The following is a 19,813-nucleotide window of genomic DNA, read 5'->3' on the forward strand; positions in this document are numbered from 1 at the left end:
CCTTAAACATAACTTAACGACTATGAAACGTGGTTCGTTACGTGCTTTCTCACAGTCGGTCGCCTTACCGGAATGTTCTGCTGGACATTGGGAAACGGGCAGCTTGGACTGTTTTACTTTACCTTGGATTTGTATACTTGGAATAGTACACCTATACCTACTAGTGCACTTTTCAGGTGTTAGAAAAAAAAATCTGGGTTTTCATATTTCAACAAGTGGTGAACTTTGACTTTTAGATTGATGAATGAAAAGATTAGCCGTGCAAGTATGTTTTTTTTTCCATAAAGTGATACCTACAGTTATAGCTGGTTTGTACCATTGTCCATATATCATTCCACCTAAGATCTTAAGAGCCAACAGGAGTGGTAATTTCTCCATACAAACGTACTCGACTGTTTCCTTCGTGGTTTTTGAAGCTAGAACAATGTTTTTTTCAACACATATTAATATTGTCAATATCTGTGTCGGACGGTTTTGCTTTTTTTTATATTTGTGTTTTTTAAAGCGCTAGAGAGCCCTTCAAAAATGGCCAAATTGGGCTAATTGACAATGCCGCAATGAGAGGCGTGGTATTAAAAACTGATATCAATTAGCCAAAAAAGCAAAACGGTCCGGCACAGATAATTTTATAATCATTTAGATTTCCAAATTTGGTTACGTTTGGTTAAGTTTTGGAGGAGGAAACAGTCGAGTACGAAACCTTGATTTAAAAGATTTTTACGCAGGATTTTTCGCCTAAGCTGCAGTTATCCTGCGGCGGAGTCAAGTTTCTAAATACGACATTAAATGAAATATATACTTTCCAATTGCCATAAAAGAGCACAACAAAGATATTACTGCTTGACAATGAACTTGACAAAACGTGATGAAGACACCAGAAGTACCTTAAACAAGAAAACGATCTTTCTATTAGATAACGAGGCACAATTGTCTCTATTGACGCTGATAGGACGTCTAATCAACGAGCCTTCGGAGAACAGGTCCTTAATCTACGCCATACGGCTTAGGTCTTGGATCAATGCCAACAGGAAAATCAAAGCGAGGACGATAAGTCAAGGGATTGCAGCTGCTCGATTTATGACTCATTCAATGAAATGCTTCTTGACATCGGAATTTGCACCGTAAGGATGCCTACCATAGATCCAAATAATAATATACATATGATATTAATACCTACCATAGATCCGGGAACTTCCCAGAGGTCAGCAAAGTTATAAAATTACATACTAGTTAAAGAAATACCACAAAAACGTGTAAAATATCTATGCTGTTATGGTATGGGTTTTACTAAGGCAATATATAGAAATTTGCCCCGTCATTATTAAAACGTGCTAACTAATAAATACCTACCGCCCCGCCCTGAAGATACGACACGTATAAACAGTGCGTATACACATAAGACACGAAGTTGCGATGATGTTACGAGTTACGATATGCCTCCTTCGATGGCGACAATGAAGTTGCCCTTAGCGATACATTCCACACAGCCTAGCAATCGGAATGGAACGTCATTTCTCAAGATACGGTATTTAAACAATTACCCAACCAGCTTAAATTGCTCAAGGCGTTAGGCGTTACTTATAACTATGGGGCTGCAAAACACATCAGTAATTTAGAGGTCGCAAGGGCTAGTCTTATAACACTGAATGGCATTGGTGCATCCATCATTGGCTTTAACAATAATCTGATTTATAAATATCCTTGTGTTAGTTACGTCGCTTGTCTGTAGTAAGTAAACAAACAGCAAAATGCGTTTATGTAACATTTCAATCAGCTTTGTTAGCTTTAAGTGTTCATTTGCGATCCACTTACATTGATTTATATTGTTCGGACGTCTATTGTATAATGTTTATAAATGATTTGATACTTCATTTAGTAAGAATCCGTCCACTTAGTCTGTCGATGACTCAATTGGCCAGTGTAACTAATTAATTAGTGAAGACTGACTTACTTAATAGGTCCAGACAGTTTTCTAGACGGTTACCCTTCAAATGACTTACATAACAATAATACAAAGCTTACAAGGTCCATTAAGTATGTTGTAAAATTACTTATTTGTACGTCATATCGGAATTTTGGGTCGTTCTTCGCACGACGTACATTTGAATACAAAGACTTATGATAATTTGACTTGTAGCAAAAATTTTACATAATATTACACTGTAACTGGGAAATCCCGACCAAAACAAGTGGCATGTTTTGACAATAAATACAATAATAATGTGGAAAAAAAACATTATGGTTTTTGCTTTCGTTGTTAAGTTATATGTTATTTACATTTAAAAATTGTCACTTAGAGAATAATATCATTGAGTTATTATAGTTATACAAATTGGAGTAATTCGAATCATATATAAAAAAATATACCTATGCAACGCATTGAGACTTATGTTTTTCGTCAGCTGCAGTTAGTGGTTTACAGTTTCTGCCATATGCAACTCGACAGATACATATATAAAGGTGGCCACTGACGAGCCTTCCAACAGTCCAAATAGCGTGGCTGCAATCCAAAATCGGTCCGTGAATGTCAAAAACGTACAATGTTTAATATTAGGATGCCGTCCATTTGGATGAATCCATTGTAACGGCATCCATTTGGAAGGCTCGTCAGTGGCCTGCTTTACCCATCTATTATGACTGTAGAGACATTATAATTCAGCAATAATGGTATCCTGCATCTGATACAATGGAAGCGGCTCACCTCGCTGCCCAGTATTATTGTCAGCTTACGCAGGTTTCCGCCAGTGTCAATGTCACCAACGTACAGTCAAGGTATTCATTATCGACACGGACGACATATGTATACACTACCTTAATGTATGGGCAATAAGGACGTGTATACATGCTTTTGGCACTTTGTCCGTGTCGATATTTAATATCTTACGCGACGCATCGCAAGTATCGCGGTGTCATCTGACCTCACATAAATTACTACTATTTTCTTTGTTATGACATATTTTTTTTGCTGTGGATTAAAATTAAAATATTGCGCCAACTTTGTGACTAGGTAGATTTGAAATTTTATACTATTATGATACCTATAGATTAAGAACGTTTACCTATTATGCACACTTGTAGGTACATAATATCCCTAATGATTAAATTAGTCCCCTGTCATCCAACGGTTTCCCACAACCTTCCTCAGATCGGCAAAACACCTTGTAGAAGTCAAAATATGTGATACAAAAACATAATGTAAAGCATAATTTTATATAATTATGACTCACGGTAATTATTCTGCAATTGACTATGTATGGCAGTAGTTTGTGTTAATTTATAGTGTATAATTTAGAGCTAGTTTCAACCTCGTTAGAGACTAACAACCACTAGAACCTACTATTAAATCCGTTTAAAAGCTTCGATAATATCATATTATCTCAACGTCGGATTCAAAAATCTCAGGTTTTAGCGCGACATATAGGGTGCCGGTATGGCGCCAAGGCTTAACTTCATAAATAAGAGATTTATTTCTTATAATGCTTGAAAACAGTTGGGTCGGTAAGTGGTCGGGCCCCGAGCCCCATTTGCCACCATTATTGTAATTTACTTTGATCCGGCTATATTTTACGATATTTATAAATCCTTCGCGGGCGGTAGACGACTAGACGTATTATTTTGTAGCGATTTTTATCGTCTTAACTGGTTGTTATTAGGTGCAAAAAGATTATAATTCTTTGTTTTCATGCAATTATGTGACTTTATAAAAGACTTATACTTACAGTCACATATCTGAAAGCAGTCAGATATCTGAAAAAGTTCCAAATTAGTTGTGAAATGGATTTCCATCTAAGTGGTTAATAAACTGTATCGGTCAACAATTATACTACCGGTTACCATTACAACCGCAGTAACCGCAAAGTTCAACATTCTTACAGGTGGTCTGCTTTCACAATGCACTAACTGTCATCAATCTAACCACATGCATCATTATTAATGATAGGCACACGGCGGCTTCAACACCGTATGCATTCTCAACGATTCCTTTGTATCATTATTTTCAATTTGGTCAACTCCGTTACTAAGTCAAGGACTGAGTTATGACAGAAAATCACAAAAGGGTGATTTGCTAATTTTCGTTTCTATGCAGTGCAATTTTTTGGCGGTGTGCGGCTGAATTGACTTCATTAATAAAAAGTCTTCTTCTTCGACCTAGCGTTTTCCCGGCCTAGCGCCAGGGTCCGCTTCATTAATAAAAAGTGTGCTTGGGAAAATCCTATAAAAATAGGTAAGTACCTAAGTGGTCTGATATCTATGCAAATTATTTTTAGATTTCATCCGTATCACGATGTGCTTGTTTACGCATGTAGGTAAGAGAACTAGACGTTTGGATTTGTATTCTCATGTGTAGGCCAATTCAAACTTAAATTCTGATTTGATAATGAAGTTTGATTGAATTGGCGTTGGCGCCTATTTAGTTTGTATCAATAAATGAAAAAAAGTGTCGAAGTAAACAAGAAACAAATTGAACTAACCTAATGATTGATGGATTAACATAAGTAACATATGGTAAGTATATATTTTTCAGTTTGTATTAACTACTAAATTCAGTTACCTACTAAAACTGTCTCAGTTTCTTGTAAAGTCAAGTGTACAAATATGGTGCACACGTCATACTCAAAAATATGTCCCATAGCTCTCTAGCTATGGGACATATTTTTGAGTAAGTTACAGGGTTATATTTTTACACTTGACTGTACTAATGTCGCCTTGCTTTTCTTTTAACTTATACTCTACCTTTACCACCATATGGTTTCCGGTCGGACTCGGAAGTCACCTTGTTCGGTACATTAGCCCATTGTCCACTTCAGAAGCATTTGACAAGTCAACACTTTAAGCCCTTTGTCTCGAACTCGTGCCCCGCACTTCCGATGTTGTGCAATGTTATTAGGAAGTGTCCCTCGTGTCCAAATCGACAGGTGCAGGCGCAGCCCATTAATACCTATCACGACATGTGCTCTTTCACCATCTGTCACGCCTCAAGCTGGCTCTGTATCCATCGCTTACAAGAGCATGTGAACTAGAGACTAATCTGTGGCCACAAAATCTGTAATCATGGCGTAGTCGGAGGACAAAGTTATACCGGTCCACCTGATTTGAAAGTTTAGCAAGCGATTGGAATTACTTACAGCAGTTGTGCCACTATAAGACATTCGCCTATCTCATCTTATTCAGTCATTGTGATCGCACCTTTATTAAGCGAGTAATTAAGTTCAAATTGAAAGTAACCGTTAGTTCATTAAGATTAAGCCCAATTTAATTCGGCAAATTAATCTTCGGATAAAAGTGCTCTCATCTTATTATGTAATGACAGATGTTTTTGTACATGTGCGAATGTTACCAGCTCGCAGGATTAGAGATAGGAATGAATGTGTTTTTTTGCAAGAGTCAACGACTGTCGCAATGCTGGATAGCTAAGTTGAAAGCTAAAACAGTATAATAGAAATCTTGTTTCACCCAAACAATATTTCGTAAGATTTTGAAAGTTGTTTTGTTATTTACAATTTGCTAAATATTCGGTACGTTTACAAATATGCAGAAGCACAGACCATAAAATAATTAGGTAAGCTACCTTACGGTGCTTACACACAGCTGAAATACAACGTTACAAAATATCATTGTTTCCCCTGATAAACAACGTTTTATAACGTGTTATAATTGCTGTGGGGAGCCATGCACCTTTATAGTTCACAATATTCATTCGCAGATGATTGAATTCAATCAATGTAAAAACTCAATTCTAATAATACGTACCTACAAAAACTGTCGAGTATGATATCCCGCCCCGATAGGTACTATAAGCAACAAAAAACAAATAAGTAACATTCCTGTCTACAAGCTCAAAGGTGAACGAGTCACGACCTAAGCTGTCTGCCGAAAGAATTTATATGTCCCTATTAAACCTATACAAATGTACAATGCACAATTGTACAGTCACATGGCAACAGACAGACGTGTAAACAAGTTTATGATTGCACATATACCTATGTACCTATGTACTTTAGGTACTTAAGAGCTTTTGTACGAATATAGTTAGCTACATAATTGACTGTTGGTGTTGATGCCGCGGCATCTAAATTTCGAAATTATCCATATGGAACACGATATCCTTCTTAATTTGTTAAATTAAAAAATATATAACTTTCTACTTTTCTTATCTTATCTTTACTAGCTACTGATCTATTCACGGGCATCTACTACTCGTCGCTCATCAAGAAGGGTCACGTCATTTTATTAGCGACTTCCTATGACAGAACAAACAGCTAACAGCTCAGTAACTCGATCCTACTTCGTTATTCATTCTGCAGTCGGCACACGACATTATAAATATATAGAATACTTTTCAAAATCGGTACTACCAAGACCTCGGGGCTATGCCATAGCAACCGTTCTATAAAGACAGCCGAACATTTCGAAATATAATCTAATAATTATTAGATACAAGTCTAAGGCAGGCTAAAGCTCACCGCGCACGTGGGTGTTTTATAGGCTAATGTGCCTCATTTAGATCTCTTTATGATAGGGATTCAAATTTCAGATATCCTTGAGAGTAATTTGTTTTTTGTTTCTGTTTTTGAGACACAGATAGACATGCAGACACAGATTTTTTAGAAATAAGAACCAGATCATTATGTCTAAACTGATTTCTTGATCTAAGATATAGGTATATTATATACTAAGATAATCTTACTAACTGTTCAAGGATTTTCAAATCTCAAAATTCAAGATTGTAAGTCTTGTGACAAGAATGGTATCACTTGGCCTTCTTGGTTCAGGATATGAATATTGAATCCAAACTAACCTTTTTTTATTTGATAATTTGTTATTTGGTACAAGAAAGTAGTAGTCAGTGTATTAATGTGTATGTATATTACACAAACATTTAAACTTTGACGCAGAACTTTAATAAGGGTAAAACCATAAAATCCATACATTGCCTTGCGAGAAATAATCTTTCCGTAAAATGTAATTCGTTCTAAATCTCCTTATAGTACAAAATGAAACCATAAATCACGTCATGTTTGTAGAAGTTATTCCTTACACAGTTGCAACACTTAGGGCCGGCCGGCTACCGTGCCCCTGCGAAATTAGACTTAAAGCTCACATGCTTGCACCAAACCGAAGTGATTTTCATTGCTCTACATACAGAACTTGTAACGTGTACTTACCTACTGAACTCCAATGTGAATGTGTAATTTTCACATAACGAACGTCAGAATCTGTGCTATTACCTCAAAATACAGAATAATATTGACCCTCTCTGCCCTTTGATCTCTGATTCTATAACATTTAAAAATGTACCTACATGTAATTCATACTGGCCGCAAGTAAAGGGCGATTTTCTTCGGGTGGCATATTGTTTACACGCTCAAGTCTAGGGGTCAACTGTTTAACCCAGAGTTCGGACTTACGGTTGACTTGCTGACAGAAATCTAAAGAATACCTCCGGGCATGTCTCGTTTGTGTTGTACAATAATGATAAAATTAAGTAAACCATTTAGCTTTCAAAGCTTTAAAAAACTGAGTCCATGAACTGATTTTCAGTTAATTTTACGTGTAGTAATTGCGATGAAAAGTGCAGCGCAAACATGGAGACAGCGGGAGAATTATCACGTTAATCTTATCTTTGATAATGACTTCAGCCTGTTTACCCAAAATTCATAATAAAATGCCTGACCTCCGGCGACCCGGTATGCGCTCGCGGTTTCGTTTTAGTTTTACGAAACCCGAGTGAATTAGAGCAGCAATTTATGTGTGCGACGTGTCCTAGACGGATCAGGGCACAATGCGTGGCGTAACGCGTTATTAACGGAACCGCCGCGTGCACACGCCCACGTAACAAAAAGCATGGCTTTTTAAGGATAATACAGTCACTTATGCGCTTTTAGAAAAAGGCAAAACTGGGGCTTTAATAAAGAACACACATATGTTTAAAAGTATACCTTAGATGTAAAGCTTTAAGTTTAATCTAGAAGTCTTATCGAGACACATTCAGCAACTGGGACGCATTATCTTATGTGGATTATCGTCCTTATTATGGTACTAAAGGATAATAAACGGTATCTAATGCTGTGCAGCTTTTTATAGGCTCGTTTTGTTAGTACTTACTTACTCTGTTATTTTTTCTTATTTTCGAAATCTTCTCTAAACTCTAAATATATAATAAACCCTAATAACAGACGATGTTGTAGCTTCTGCTAGTTGGCGACAGGTTTTTTTATGCGGCTTTATCAAACCTAATAAACTGAAACGGATTCTGCAATTGAACCAAAATGAACCATAGAGACTCACTTAGAGATAAATTTAAGGAAATTGACATAATGACAGTGCACTGTCAATACATTTATGAGAATATTCTGTATGTACATAAAAATATTGTAAATTTTAGGAAAAACTGTGAAATTCATAATATTAATACTAGAAATAAACATGAGCTCGCAGTGCCCGTCACTCGGCTCCATAAAATTAAAAAATCATTCATGGGTAATTGTGTAAGATTTTATAATAAACTTCCAAACCATATTACTGAATTATCTATTAATAAATTTAAGAATTATGTAAAGCGTAAACTTATTTCTAAAGCTTATTATACCACACAAGACTACATGAATGATATTACAACGTGGGATTAATTGTTATTCGAAATGATTATTTATTTATTAGGTATATTTGATTATTGATGAGGAAATGGATATTCCGATGTAATACTATCTACTTCTTTTGTTACTTATGCTTTTTTTTTACATTTAGATTTTATTCTAGAAATTCTAGACTAGTATTTTTTTATACAATCTTTTTAATGTTTGACGATCCTTTTGTGAAATTCTTAGTGTTAAATTTGATATGTATAATAATCCAATTTTATTATGGAATAATATTAACATCAATTAATTGCTCTGATAATTAGATTAAGATTAATTACGATTCATAAGAGCTTGTTGCTAGGCCTACATGAATAATAGTAGTTTATGTGACTGCTACATAATGAAAGGCATTAAAATACGAGTGTGGGTTTATGAAACGAATGAAATGAGTTTCATAATAGTATCACACGAGTGTTTTAATGCCTAATTATGTAAGTACAGTTACATACACTGCTTTATCTACACACATATTATAAACTTTCTATGATATATTCACTAACCTCATATTACAGCCGACATTGGGGCACTTTCCTCTCTGGCGGAACTCGCGGATATGAGCTGGCGTCTCCGAAATATCTTTATCGCACATTTTACACGAAACTTTTGTTATAGTTACTTTAAAAACAACAAAACAAATTATTTTTTTCTTACAAATTAATTAAAATATAAACTGTACGTCAAATGGCGGCAACTTTTTTCACGCATGTCATGCATCCGAAGTTTTTTTTTTATTTCAGAGACAAACTAGAGTCGGGGTCGATTACCATATCGTCCGATACCAACTTACATGCGGGATTTGTCAATATTGTATGCAATTGTCATTTGATTTCGAATAAAACGTCATCTCGACTGATATTAGAATAGGGGTCAAATCAAATTGCTTCTTTTATTCAGAGATGTTCGAAATTTAAAATGCATTACCAAATCGATTTTGATATAGTAATGAAGCTATTACCACATTTTCACAGATAAGAAATTTGCTGTAACAAAACAGTTTATCGTAATGTGGGCCATTATTTACGGATTTTGAAGGCGTCATAGAGAGTTTATGATATGTGTGTAGATAAAGTATATTTTGATTTTGATTTTGATTTTTTTGATTTTGAAAAAGTCTTTGCTATTATGTCAATAATGTTAAGAAGTATTTATGATTCTTAGGCAAGTACTCGTACAAATTGAACTGATTTAAACCTCAAGCAAATTTCGCAATTCATTCTGTTAGTACTGTTAGTAGGTACTAGGTTATTTAAATTCAACGGCGCGCTTAAAACTTTATATCCTGTCTAGAAAATTGGTTTGGACCAATTTATCTGTATGGTTTTCGGTAGTAAACTTTAATTGCTTTATTACTATTTTACTCGCTGGGTATAATAATGCTGTGTATAACACTTTGTAAGCGTTTTAGAAGGATTTATTACTATGCTAATTTAATCATGTTAAGGATGTCTGACATGCTGCAACTGTGTTTAGAAGAGAAATTCAGAAAATTTCAAAATGTTATTCTCGACCATGGTGATCTTTAAAACAAAAAATAATTAATGGTATGTAAATGTATTCATTGTATTTTCTCTTAATTGAATTGCATAGCTAATCGCAAAACAATTTTGAACGGAACGTTGGTTATCAGCAATCAAGACCGGATTCAAGAGTAAAAGTGTACTAACATACCAGGAACACCTGTTCTGTTTTATTTAGCACTTTAGCACTCAATGGTTTATAGCCCGGGTCTCATTCAAGTTACATGAGCTTGAGCCGGTAAATATACTTACTTTAATTACTTACTATTTTAATTTGAAGATTATTATCTATCTCTTTTTAAACGATTTGCTAGGTCAGCATGTTTTTATCATCGCCTCAAATGTCCATCTCCCTATTTAAGAAGTAAAGTGCGACTACAACAAATGTTCATGATTTTTTCTCGTCCTTCGACAATGCTATTTGTTCGATGTTTTGCTCTGTTGCCACCTCCTTATTTTGAGGGTAATTTTACTTCTTCTACTGGAGTAAAGGCATTACAAAAGAATGCTGATAAATACAGAACTGCATGAAATAAATGGGGCAACCCAGCATTACACCTAGTTTACAAAGACTACACTTTCCAATATAACTAACTAACCTCACAATTCTCCAAGTACTCGATAAAATCTACCGTTGGACTTGCTCTTGTATCAGTTGAACCTACACTAACATAATAAGAAATGACGTATCTCTCATTGATTGTTATGTGCACTTACGTCTTGTCAACTCTGGTCGGACAGTACTTATAGTAAAAAGTGGTCGAGATACGTGACTGTACAGCGCTTTATTGGTGCAATGTTATGCATAACGAGTCCCGATGGCCATTGGTTCGATACGTAATAACCGTAGATCTTAGAACGCTGGAGACCACGATTGCTTAGAGCTATAGAAATGTGGAGCACCCTGATTTAGGACTATGAGGAATCCAGGAACCTTTAGTTAGGAATTTATTTTTAAAATCCATAACATTTTTGATAACGTACAATGCTTACGTGTTATATCGATCGGTTAAAAAACGAAAACAGTTCGAATTGTATGATTCGTTCAAATAATTTTAGATAAGACACATTGAGCCTAGCCACTATCATAGTTTAAGTTTTTAGTTTGTAAGTACTAACAGAATAGTATTTTATACAATCGTGATATAATAGAGAGCTTTTCAGTCGAGTACCGTGTTTAGTAAGGTACGAGATTGAAAAGCTTGGTCTGAAGTAAATGCATTTTATTATCAGTAATTTATTTTATTTTATTTAGTCAACATAGCCGATGCGATCGTTGCATAATGCCAAGGTAAATATTTTATTTATGATGAAATTCGTTATTCGTGTTTTGAAATCCTAAACTTAGCATAACTTAATTTATTCCTTTTTTAGCGCCAACCAACCAAACAGCGTAATTGTGTCGTCAATGTCAATCATTTCAATAACTTCAACTACTAACCCTGCCTGTAATACTATGGTTGTTTAGGAAGAAATAAACCTAATAAAAAAAATAAAAAATAGTCACGTAGCCATGGTTACCCCAGGCGCACCCGCGGCCGCCCGCGCTCGTGTCGCAAATGTTGCGAAACTGCAATGCCGCTGTGGTCAGCGACCTTAATGAAACCGCCCATTGTTCGGGGATAACTACTGATAGTAAAGGGACAGTTCAGTAATCAGGCATGTGTGGTGACGGCACCTGGCTCCTTTATTTGACAGATCAGGTCCTGATATATCGAGTATTGAATTCTAAATAAAGTGCTCAAGTTATTTACTATGCTTTTGAGCGTAGCTGAAGGAATAAGTAAATCGCAACTAGCAGCGCAATAGAGTAGATAAAGCACTCGTGGTATTCAAATATCACTTGATATAAGTAGGCTGCTTTATCTACTGTCATTAAAAATGTCTATTATAATTATGTGAGATAAGACTGTAGGGTCTCAGTGTTGACCGGTCAGGCATGCGCGACTTTAAGCATGGACTCGCGCGCGAGAACGCAACTTATGCTAGACCGACAGGTCTGTTATGCATAAAGTCGCTTGTTCTCTTTTGTGTTTCTACGGTTGTATGTCGCGGAGTGTTCGTCACGGTTTGGGTGTTAGTTTCGGTCTTTAGCTTTCCCAAACTCGTGTCAGACTTAATCCACGTCATTATAAACACAAGCTTGTCCCCTCGGACTAAAGATTACTTTTAAAATCATATGCTTAGCTCAGTACCCGCTCTCTGAAAGCAGTTTACTGTTTTCGGTTTCTTTTTATTTAGTTTCATTTTCGGCCACATAGTGTCCTTACTTGCCTCTGCATTCGTATTAGCAGCTTACAAATGATATATCGTAATAGCCGCCCGTATTTATATTTATTTACGCATATTTAGTAAGCCTACTTTCATTAAAGAAATTGCTTCACGTGTCTTCATGTAGAACGGCTTCTAAAATATATGTATCGTAGTTCCTGCAATAAAGGGTTATGCTATTATTAATAGCCTATTAAATTGTGACTTCATTACAATTACGCTTTGTTCTATGTAAATTGAGAAATTTGTGATCTTAATGAGCATAAGAAACATGATTGGGCGATTAGGATTAGTGTTAACTTAGATATCCGTTAATTCGATTATGCTGGGTGTATGATAATTTTAGTGTGATAGGTTTTTGCTGCTAGATATGCTGCAGGTGAACTATACTTCCATATTATATTTTGTAACCGGGTTAAAGTATTTACCTATACTATTTATAATAAATTTGTAGTCGTGACTAATGAAAAATTTGAATAAACATAGGTGAAAATAGATCAACTAGGCAACTGCGCTTGTCGGCGTCACAGATGTTTATCTCTCTGTCAGCGGGGTCGTGACTGGAGCCCTAGCCGTCTCACGCGCACCTTATCACCGGATCTGACATAATCGGCCGTGCCCACTTTGATAACGGCTGCCGAATCGGCTACCAGCTTAGGGAATTTAAGGACAAGCTGCGATTTATTGCGTCTTGCCTACTACAGATTTTAGTGCTAATTTGACCCACAAAGATTAGGATTTATTCTAAAATCCATATAAGGTGCAGGGGGACAATTTCGACTGCGGGGAAATTAATATCTTCTATGTTTTGCATTATTAACTAGAGTCACACACAACACACACAACACATCTTTTTCGCTATCTCGACATATATGGCACTCTAGTTAATAATGTACCTAAAACATGGAAGGATATATCGATTAGTTGAAATTATCCCGCAGCCGAAATGGCCCTCTGCACCTTACTAAATTTAATTTAGTTATAGATTAACCTAATTAAAATATGGATTTGAGAAGAAATATTTACTCGTGGGTACATATGGTCTGATTACCTTTAGGCTACAGTTTTGTTTTAGAGATATTTAGTAATGTAAGATATTTAGTGGTTGTTTTTATTCCTCGTTCAACCTCTTCGGTATCTCGCCCAGCTCTGATTTGAATGGGGACTTTACCTACGTCTCTAATTATCACACCGAATTTTCCCTTTTAAATTTTCAGACTCGCTAGATAAACGTTATTTTCTTTGGTCGACAATTGATAGTTCACGGTCGTTTAAGCTTTAGTAAAATACAACAGTACTGTATTTATCTGTTAGTCAATTATTTATTCACACTTGAATGCACCTGCGTTAACTACATTAGGACAAAAAGTTGTCGCCACAAGAACTCGACGAGCGTGATCAGCTTTTTCTAGTCATTTTATCTACGCAGCTCAGTCAAGAGCGAACCTTGTTTGAAAGCTGAGTGTTTTGCTAGTATTTAATTAGTAGATCCTGTATTTCTTGTGTAATATTGATAGCAGAGAAACCCACGCGCTTGAGCTAGAACTAGAGCTTAGAGATACACCTAAGGATTTTGAACTAGTACGTACGCCGAGCTGCAAAATTGCATGGATGCATAAAGTGGCTATGCAATTTTACAGCTGGGTGTAAATTATGAAATGAAATACTTTTATTTCGAACGTGAAGTCCATATATAGAGTTAGGTATTACAATGACTTACATACATAATATCTAGAGTTAGTATTATATTATAATTAAGACAAAACAAACAAAACATTTATAAATTATGCTCACATTCCAGTGCTTATTATTTAAATGACTTAGATATAGTTGCTGCACTGCACTTAATTCATTGGATGACCGCTTATCATCACTCACCGAATTTCAAGCCAATTAACTTTATGAGCTTAACTAATTCCGTAACTATTTTTGGTTATTTTCGTTAAGGCTGTGATAATGTCTATTATCGCTTAAATTTAAACGTATTTTCGTTGTCTACTTTAAGAGAATAACCCAGAAGTAACGAGACGTTATCTTGAACAACAATAGGGTGGGTGATGCGCGCTCCCACGCAGCCTCGTTTGAAGACGTCCACTATTTGTTTTATTGTTCAATGCCATTTTACTACTTACTTAAATCACTGCTACTACTCTCAAAGTGATTCTATTTCCTTTTCAAATTACAGGTCAAAGGCCTTATATCCTTATATGACTGGCCTAATACTTAGTCGCTCTAGGGGCCTAGCTAAGCTGACAATCGTTTGCGTCGTAGCGAACGAAACGCTAATCTATCACTCTTCTATATTATTGCGATAGAGGGATGCGTTTCGTTCGCTACGGCGCATACGACTGTCATCTTGGCTAGGCTCACAGGTCACCCTGTTTGCAACAGTTGACCTTCGAAGTAAATAGCCATGTGCCTAACACGACAAAGTGCCTGCATACCCTAATGCGGCCGCTAACAGCTGGCCGGCTGCTAGGCTAATCGATGGACATTGGCCTTTTACAGTCATGGATAATGAACTAGAGTTGGACTAAGCTAACTCTGCAGGGCGTTTGTAATGGCAAAGTGTGAGAGAAAGGATTGAATATAATATTTGACTACCTTAACTGGTCCTAGAAAAAACCTGCTATAAAATTAGCATCTTTACTAATTGATGCAGACCATTATATTTTGTCGCGTTCTAAAAATTAGGACGCTTATATGGTTGACACTATCTAAAAACTTATCTGTTTAATAAAAAAAGCTTTAAACAATGTTTTATGGAAGTAGGTATGTACTCGTACAGAACCTTGAACTTTAATGCGAACGTTCCCCTACTATCGCGATAAGCCGTAGTCGAATTGCTATTAAAGTTAAAGCCCAGAAACCGCATTGTTACACGACAATTTGTTCGTGTTGAATTTTCCCATCATTTCATAAGTTAACAAAGTGCCGCTATTCAGTGTTTTCACACCATGGGCTATATTGTCACGCGTGATTTTGTACTTTTTATCGCAGAACCACAGTCTTGTTTGCGTGTACGTCTCGGTTTAATATTATACATTCTGTGATTATACTGACGAAGGCAAAATCTCACAGAGTAGATATTTGTTTTACAATGAGGGCAAACTTAGAATAAATTAAAAGTGGAAAAAATTACTGTCTTGGATGAGACTAGAACTCACGGCCTCTGGATACTTCTGGAGCGTAATAGCATCGTTCGCAGACGTTTCTGCTTGTTAAAAATTAAAATGAGGGCAAAGTTGTTGTTTTATCCCTCGCGCTACCCGAGCGAGCGAAAGATTCCAAAATTGAACCAGCCAAAATGAGGAAACAACTCATAATTGGCATCAAATTACTTTGGCACTCTTATGAATAAAATGCAACTTTCCCATAAAATTTTTGAAGAATAAAGGTGGTGAAATTAGCGAAAATAAAATTGAATCGTTTTCAGAAAACGACTTGTAGAAAATGCACAGTGGCGATATTTATATCGGAATATCGTTAATATGAATGTTATCGCCTGCCTTAGTAGTAAAACATTCACACCTATAGACTAGGGTGATTCACTTTTGTATGGAGAAAAAAAAGTTGTAATATTTTTCCTGACTTTGCTCACCAATGGAGTCTCCCCACACTAAAAACTATCTATTTCAATTTTCAAAAGAATCGAATAACGTTTAGAGGTTGCACAAGTTGAAAAGGTAGAGTGAGAACCCCATACATTGCGTGAAAATGAACTATGTTCTAAAATGACAAAATATAATTAACTGATACTAAAATCGAATGAGAAAACTGAATTTTGCGTCTAAAACACGATAAAAGCACTTTTCGTTTGGAAACAGGTGGAAAAACTGAAAAATCTTAATTAGAACATTTATCGAGTAACCAAAATCCAAGTTTACTACTAATTTTAAAATTTATTTATATGTAGAAAGTTCAGTATCACACTACTCTCCGCTTTGATGGTAGCCGCTTAAACCATTTTCTACCCTCCGATGTAGAGTCGTTGGTTATTTGAAAAATCTTTGTTGATGTTGTGCAACCTCTAAATTTTGACCGATTTTAATTTTTTTTATCGTATAATATATTTTTATCAGTTAGAACAAGAATTCGAGCAAAGTCAGATGAAAATCGAAAATTCGGAAAAATGAAACACCCTACTATAGACCAATAACGACTTGTTATTGGATGATAAATGATCTATTAAAAAGATACTTACAATTAGCAACCAAATGCCCAAGCCCTTAAACATCGACATTGATAGAAACGACAGTAGGCGTTAAACAAGGAGCGACATTACCAACATCATTTACTACAATCCAGATCCTGATGAAGATGTACGACTATAATATACTACTTATTATCTTATTAAAGCCCATATAGTTGTAATTCGCCTGTTTATACGGTTCTAACAGCCTATCCTTTTATGATATGTTGCGCTACATCGTTAGTCCGCATGAATTTTAATATTCGCTTTACTTACTGGTATGGTAACCTATTATTACGTGTTCTGTGTCGCCTATTTGATCAGTTGCGTTATATTATGTATGTATGTAGTGGTGTTTTTAAGAATTATGTACACTGACATCATGCAGCGACATAGTATGTATATAATACCTATATACCCCGCTGTGGGAAACGTTTTTCGATTTTGAGGGTAAGCTCTCTGAACACTGGCTCGTTCGTTGCGTATTTGCAAAATACTGATATATTCTTTGTCGTTATACTCATTGGCAGGCACAGATGTTGCTTGCCATACGATAAAGAATAAAAATATATATTTGGAAATTCTTTCTTAAGTTAGTATTTCTTACATTGACAAGTTGACATTAATTTTCTTCGTGGGAAAGTTTGGCCAGTGCTGTGGGGAAGGGTTTTTACTAGGCCTATACTTAAGGTACCTACCAAACTTTTTGTGCGGTCTGTAGAAAGGTTTAGCCTGTATCAACAATGTCTGTATAATAATATTTTGCATGTTGATTCTTACAGAGAATCTCGCGCCGTCCGAACTGAAGAAGCTGAGGAATAAACAGAGGAAAGCGAAGCGTAAAGCCGAACAGGAAAGCATGCTGGCGGCACAAGTTCAGGTTGGTGTTTGGATGCAAACTTCTTCATATCACAAGTTGTCTATTACTTCCGAATGTTCTTTCAAACGTATCGTCGCTCACAGATGAATACGAAAGGGTTTGTTAACTTAATACGGAGTTCCTAATAGCTATTTCACTTATCCATAATTACATCGCATTGTCAGGCGTGGCTCACTCCGCGATTTCGTCGCTTTGCTACAGGTCTACAAGTACATCCGTTCCACACCAATTTTGGTGGCTAGCCATAAGCCGCGCGTGGCGCTGTGGCGACAGAGCTTATGGCTGTCGCCACCTAGCGGCCATATCTGTCCTGATCGTAACAGACGCGTTTTGTTAGAGAGTGACTCTTCTGTACCTAGTACTAATATTAATTCTGTGGCATTGTTATCTGAATGAACGCAGTATTGAACGGAATCGAACGTTCATACCTCTATATTAGAGCGTGTTCGGAAAGAGAAGAGTCGTGGAATGTATTGGACCCCATATATTCCACACCTCTTCTCTTTCCGCACAGACTCTATATTCATTACACCCCAAATAATCAGACAAACATACCAAGAGAGACTTTACTATATACATAGGTAGATAGGGTAGCGTACAGTTAGCACCAAACCCTACAATGCCATAAAAATAAGGATGTGCTCCGTTTTATTATGTCACTTTGATGCTGAGTGCCACCGTCCTCGATAATACCTGCCACCTGTTTTCTATAGTAAGTAGTAAGTATAGTAAGTAAGCCCGTGCCTGGCTGTTTCTACTTTGCTTTTTCCTGGACGTCACTTTCTTCCGCGGGTGACGTAAGTAGGTGTTACGTCCAGGACGTTTACTAGCGGCTCTTTGAAGTTAGTAAACAGCTAATATTATTTAGGAATCCATATTGCCTTGCACCTCGCTACTGCCAACTCTCACATACATTTAATTACTGATAGGCATTTTGAAATGTCCACAAGATCACAGCCACGGCATATTTATAATTCCCATGTGTACTCTAATAGATATTTTACAAGTTTAGAAAGTGTTAGTTTGTATCGGCTAATGAACCGCGATCTCCATTAAATGCGGTGCCGTATTAATTACTCGTACCAGTTCAGCTTTAGCTTGAGTCGTTGTATGGACGTCCAACATGTCTGACTGGCTATTTGTAGGCTTTATGTCAATGTGAAAAGGGTTTATCAATGGTAACTTTGGAAATTTTAAGAACACTATAAACTAAGCTTATAATTAATTTAAAAGTGGAAAAATTACTGTCTTGGGTGAGACTTGAACTCACGGCCTCTGGATCGATACTCCAGCGCTCTGCCATCTCAGCCATCAAGACCTCATCCATAGCCAGCAAAACTTTCCACCAATATGGATTGGGGTTTTTCCACTTTTAAATTTATTCTAAGCTTAATAGCATCGTTCGCAGACGTTTGTGCTTGTTAAAAATTATTATAATCACTATAAACTAGACTGTTAAGAATTACAGCTACCACGAAACTTGAAAATGGCCTCATACAGCGCCTGGTGCAATAGTCTATAGCAGGCCTACGATATATTGCTTTGACACATGATTGCTGCATACATATCACAGGCACTCTAAAAAATTATAGAGGACCGTGTTACATATTGGCGTGGTGGCGTAGTCTTTGACAAAAATTGCGTCTATTGGCATTAAATTCTATCAATTTGTGCTATGAAACTTACACTTTACAAACAAATTATTAATATAGGACGCACGGAGAGGCAATACCACACAGGATGAATGATGATTGAGAGTTAATAAAATCTAAAATTTACTAATTCATTGAGTTAAAATGATGGACCTGAATACCGGACGCCTCCCTAATAAAACGATATTCAATTTTATTTCCGGTAGACGGCGATTCTCCCTTACAAGATGGGCCCCAGCATAAAGCGACATCTTAGGTCTCAAGGGCAACATTGGTGTAGAGAGCTGGGGGTAGAGAGATGTTACCGGACTTTTAACATATAGGCAAATCGACACTTGTTTCCACATCTACCCTCGAGAATGCCAGCTAAGGCAGGCCAGAGACAGAGGGCCCTGTCACACCCACCTGTCGGGTGACAGGACGCCCCAGGAGCTCTAAGGTACGTGGAGTCGCTACTCCCCAACAGCTCGCCACAATCTGCCCTGCGATCGTGGTGGCACTAGTGAGCGAGGTGGTCGTTACTAATTATAATTAATTATTATCTTGTTTGGTTTCCAGGTGAAGAGAGAGCAACACCACAAGGCGCGGCAGCAGCAGGAGCAGGGCGACCCGGAGGCTCCACAACTAGACGAGCTCATCCCAGACAAATTGGCTAGGGT

At 36.6% G+C, this 19,813-nt stretch overlaps 1 protein-coding gene across 1 annotated transcript in view; it reads left to right on the top strand.

Annotated features, from left to right (window-relative positions):
- Positions 1-19,813, top strand: part of LOC134794959 (N-alpha-acetyltransferase 15, NatA auxiliary subunit) — a 104,974-nt gene that overhangs the window by 78,461 nt on the left and 6,700 nt on the right. The window contains exons 11-12 of the mRNA XM_063766832.1: positions 17,405-17,502; positions 19,713-19,811. Coding sequence (XP_063622902.1) covers positions 17,405-17,502; positions 19,713-19,811 — 197 coding nt within the window. The remainder of the gene's footprint in view (positions 1-17,404; positions 17,503-19,712; positions 19,812-19,813) is intronic.

This window comes from Cydia splendana, chromosome 11 (genome assembly GCF_910591565.1).
Source record: "Cydia splendana chromosome 11, ilCydSple1.2, whole genome shotgun sequence".
Lineage (NCBI taxonomy): Eukaryota > Metazoa > Arthropoda > Insecta > Lepidoptera > Tortricidae > Cydia > Cydia splendana.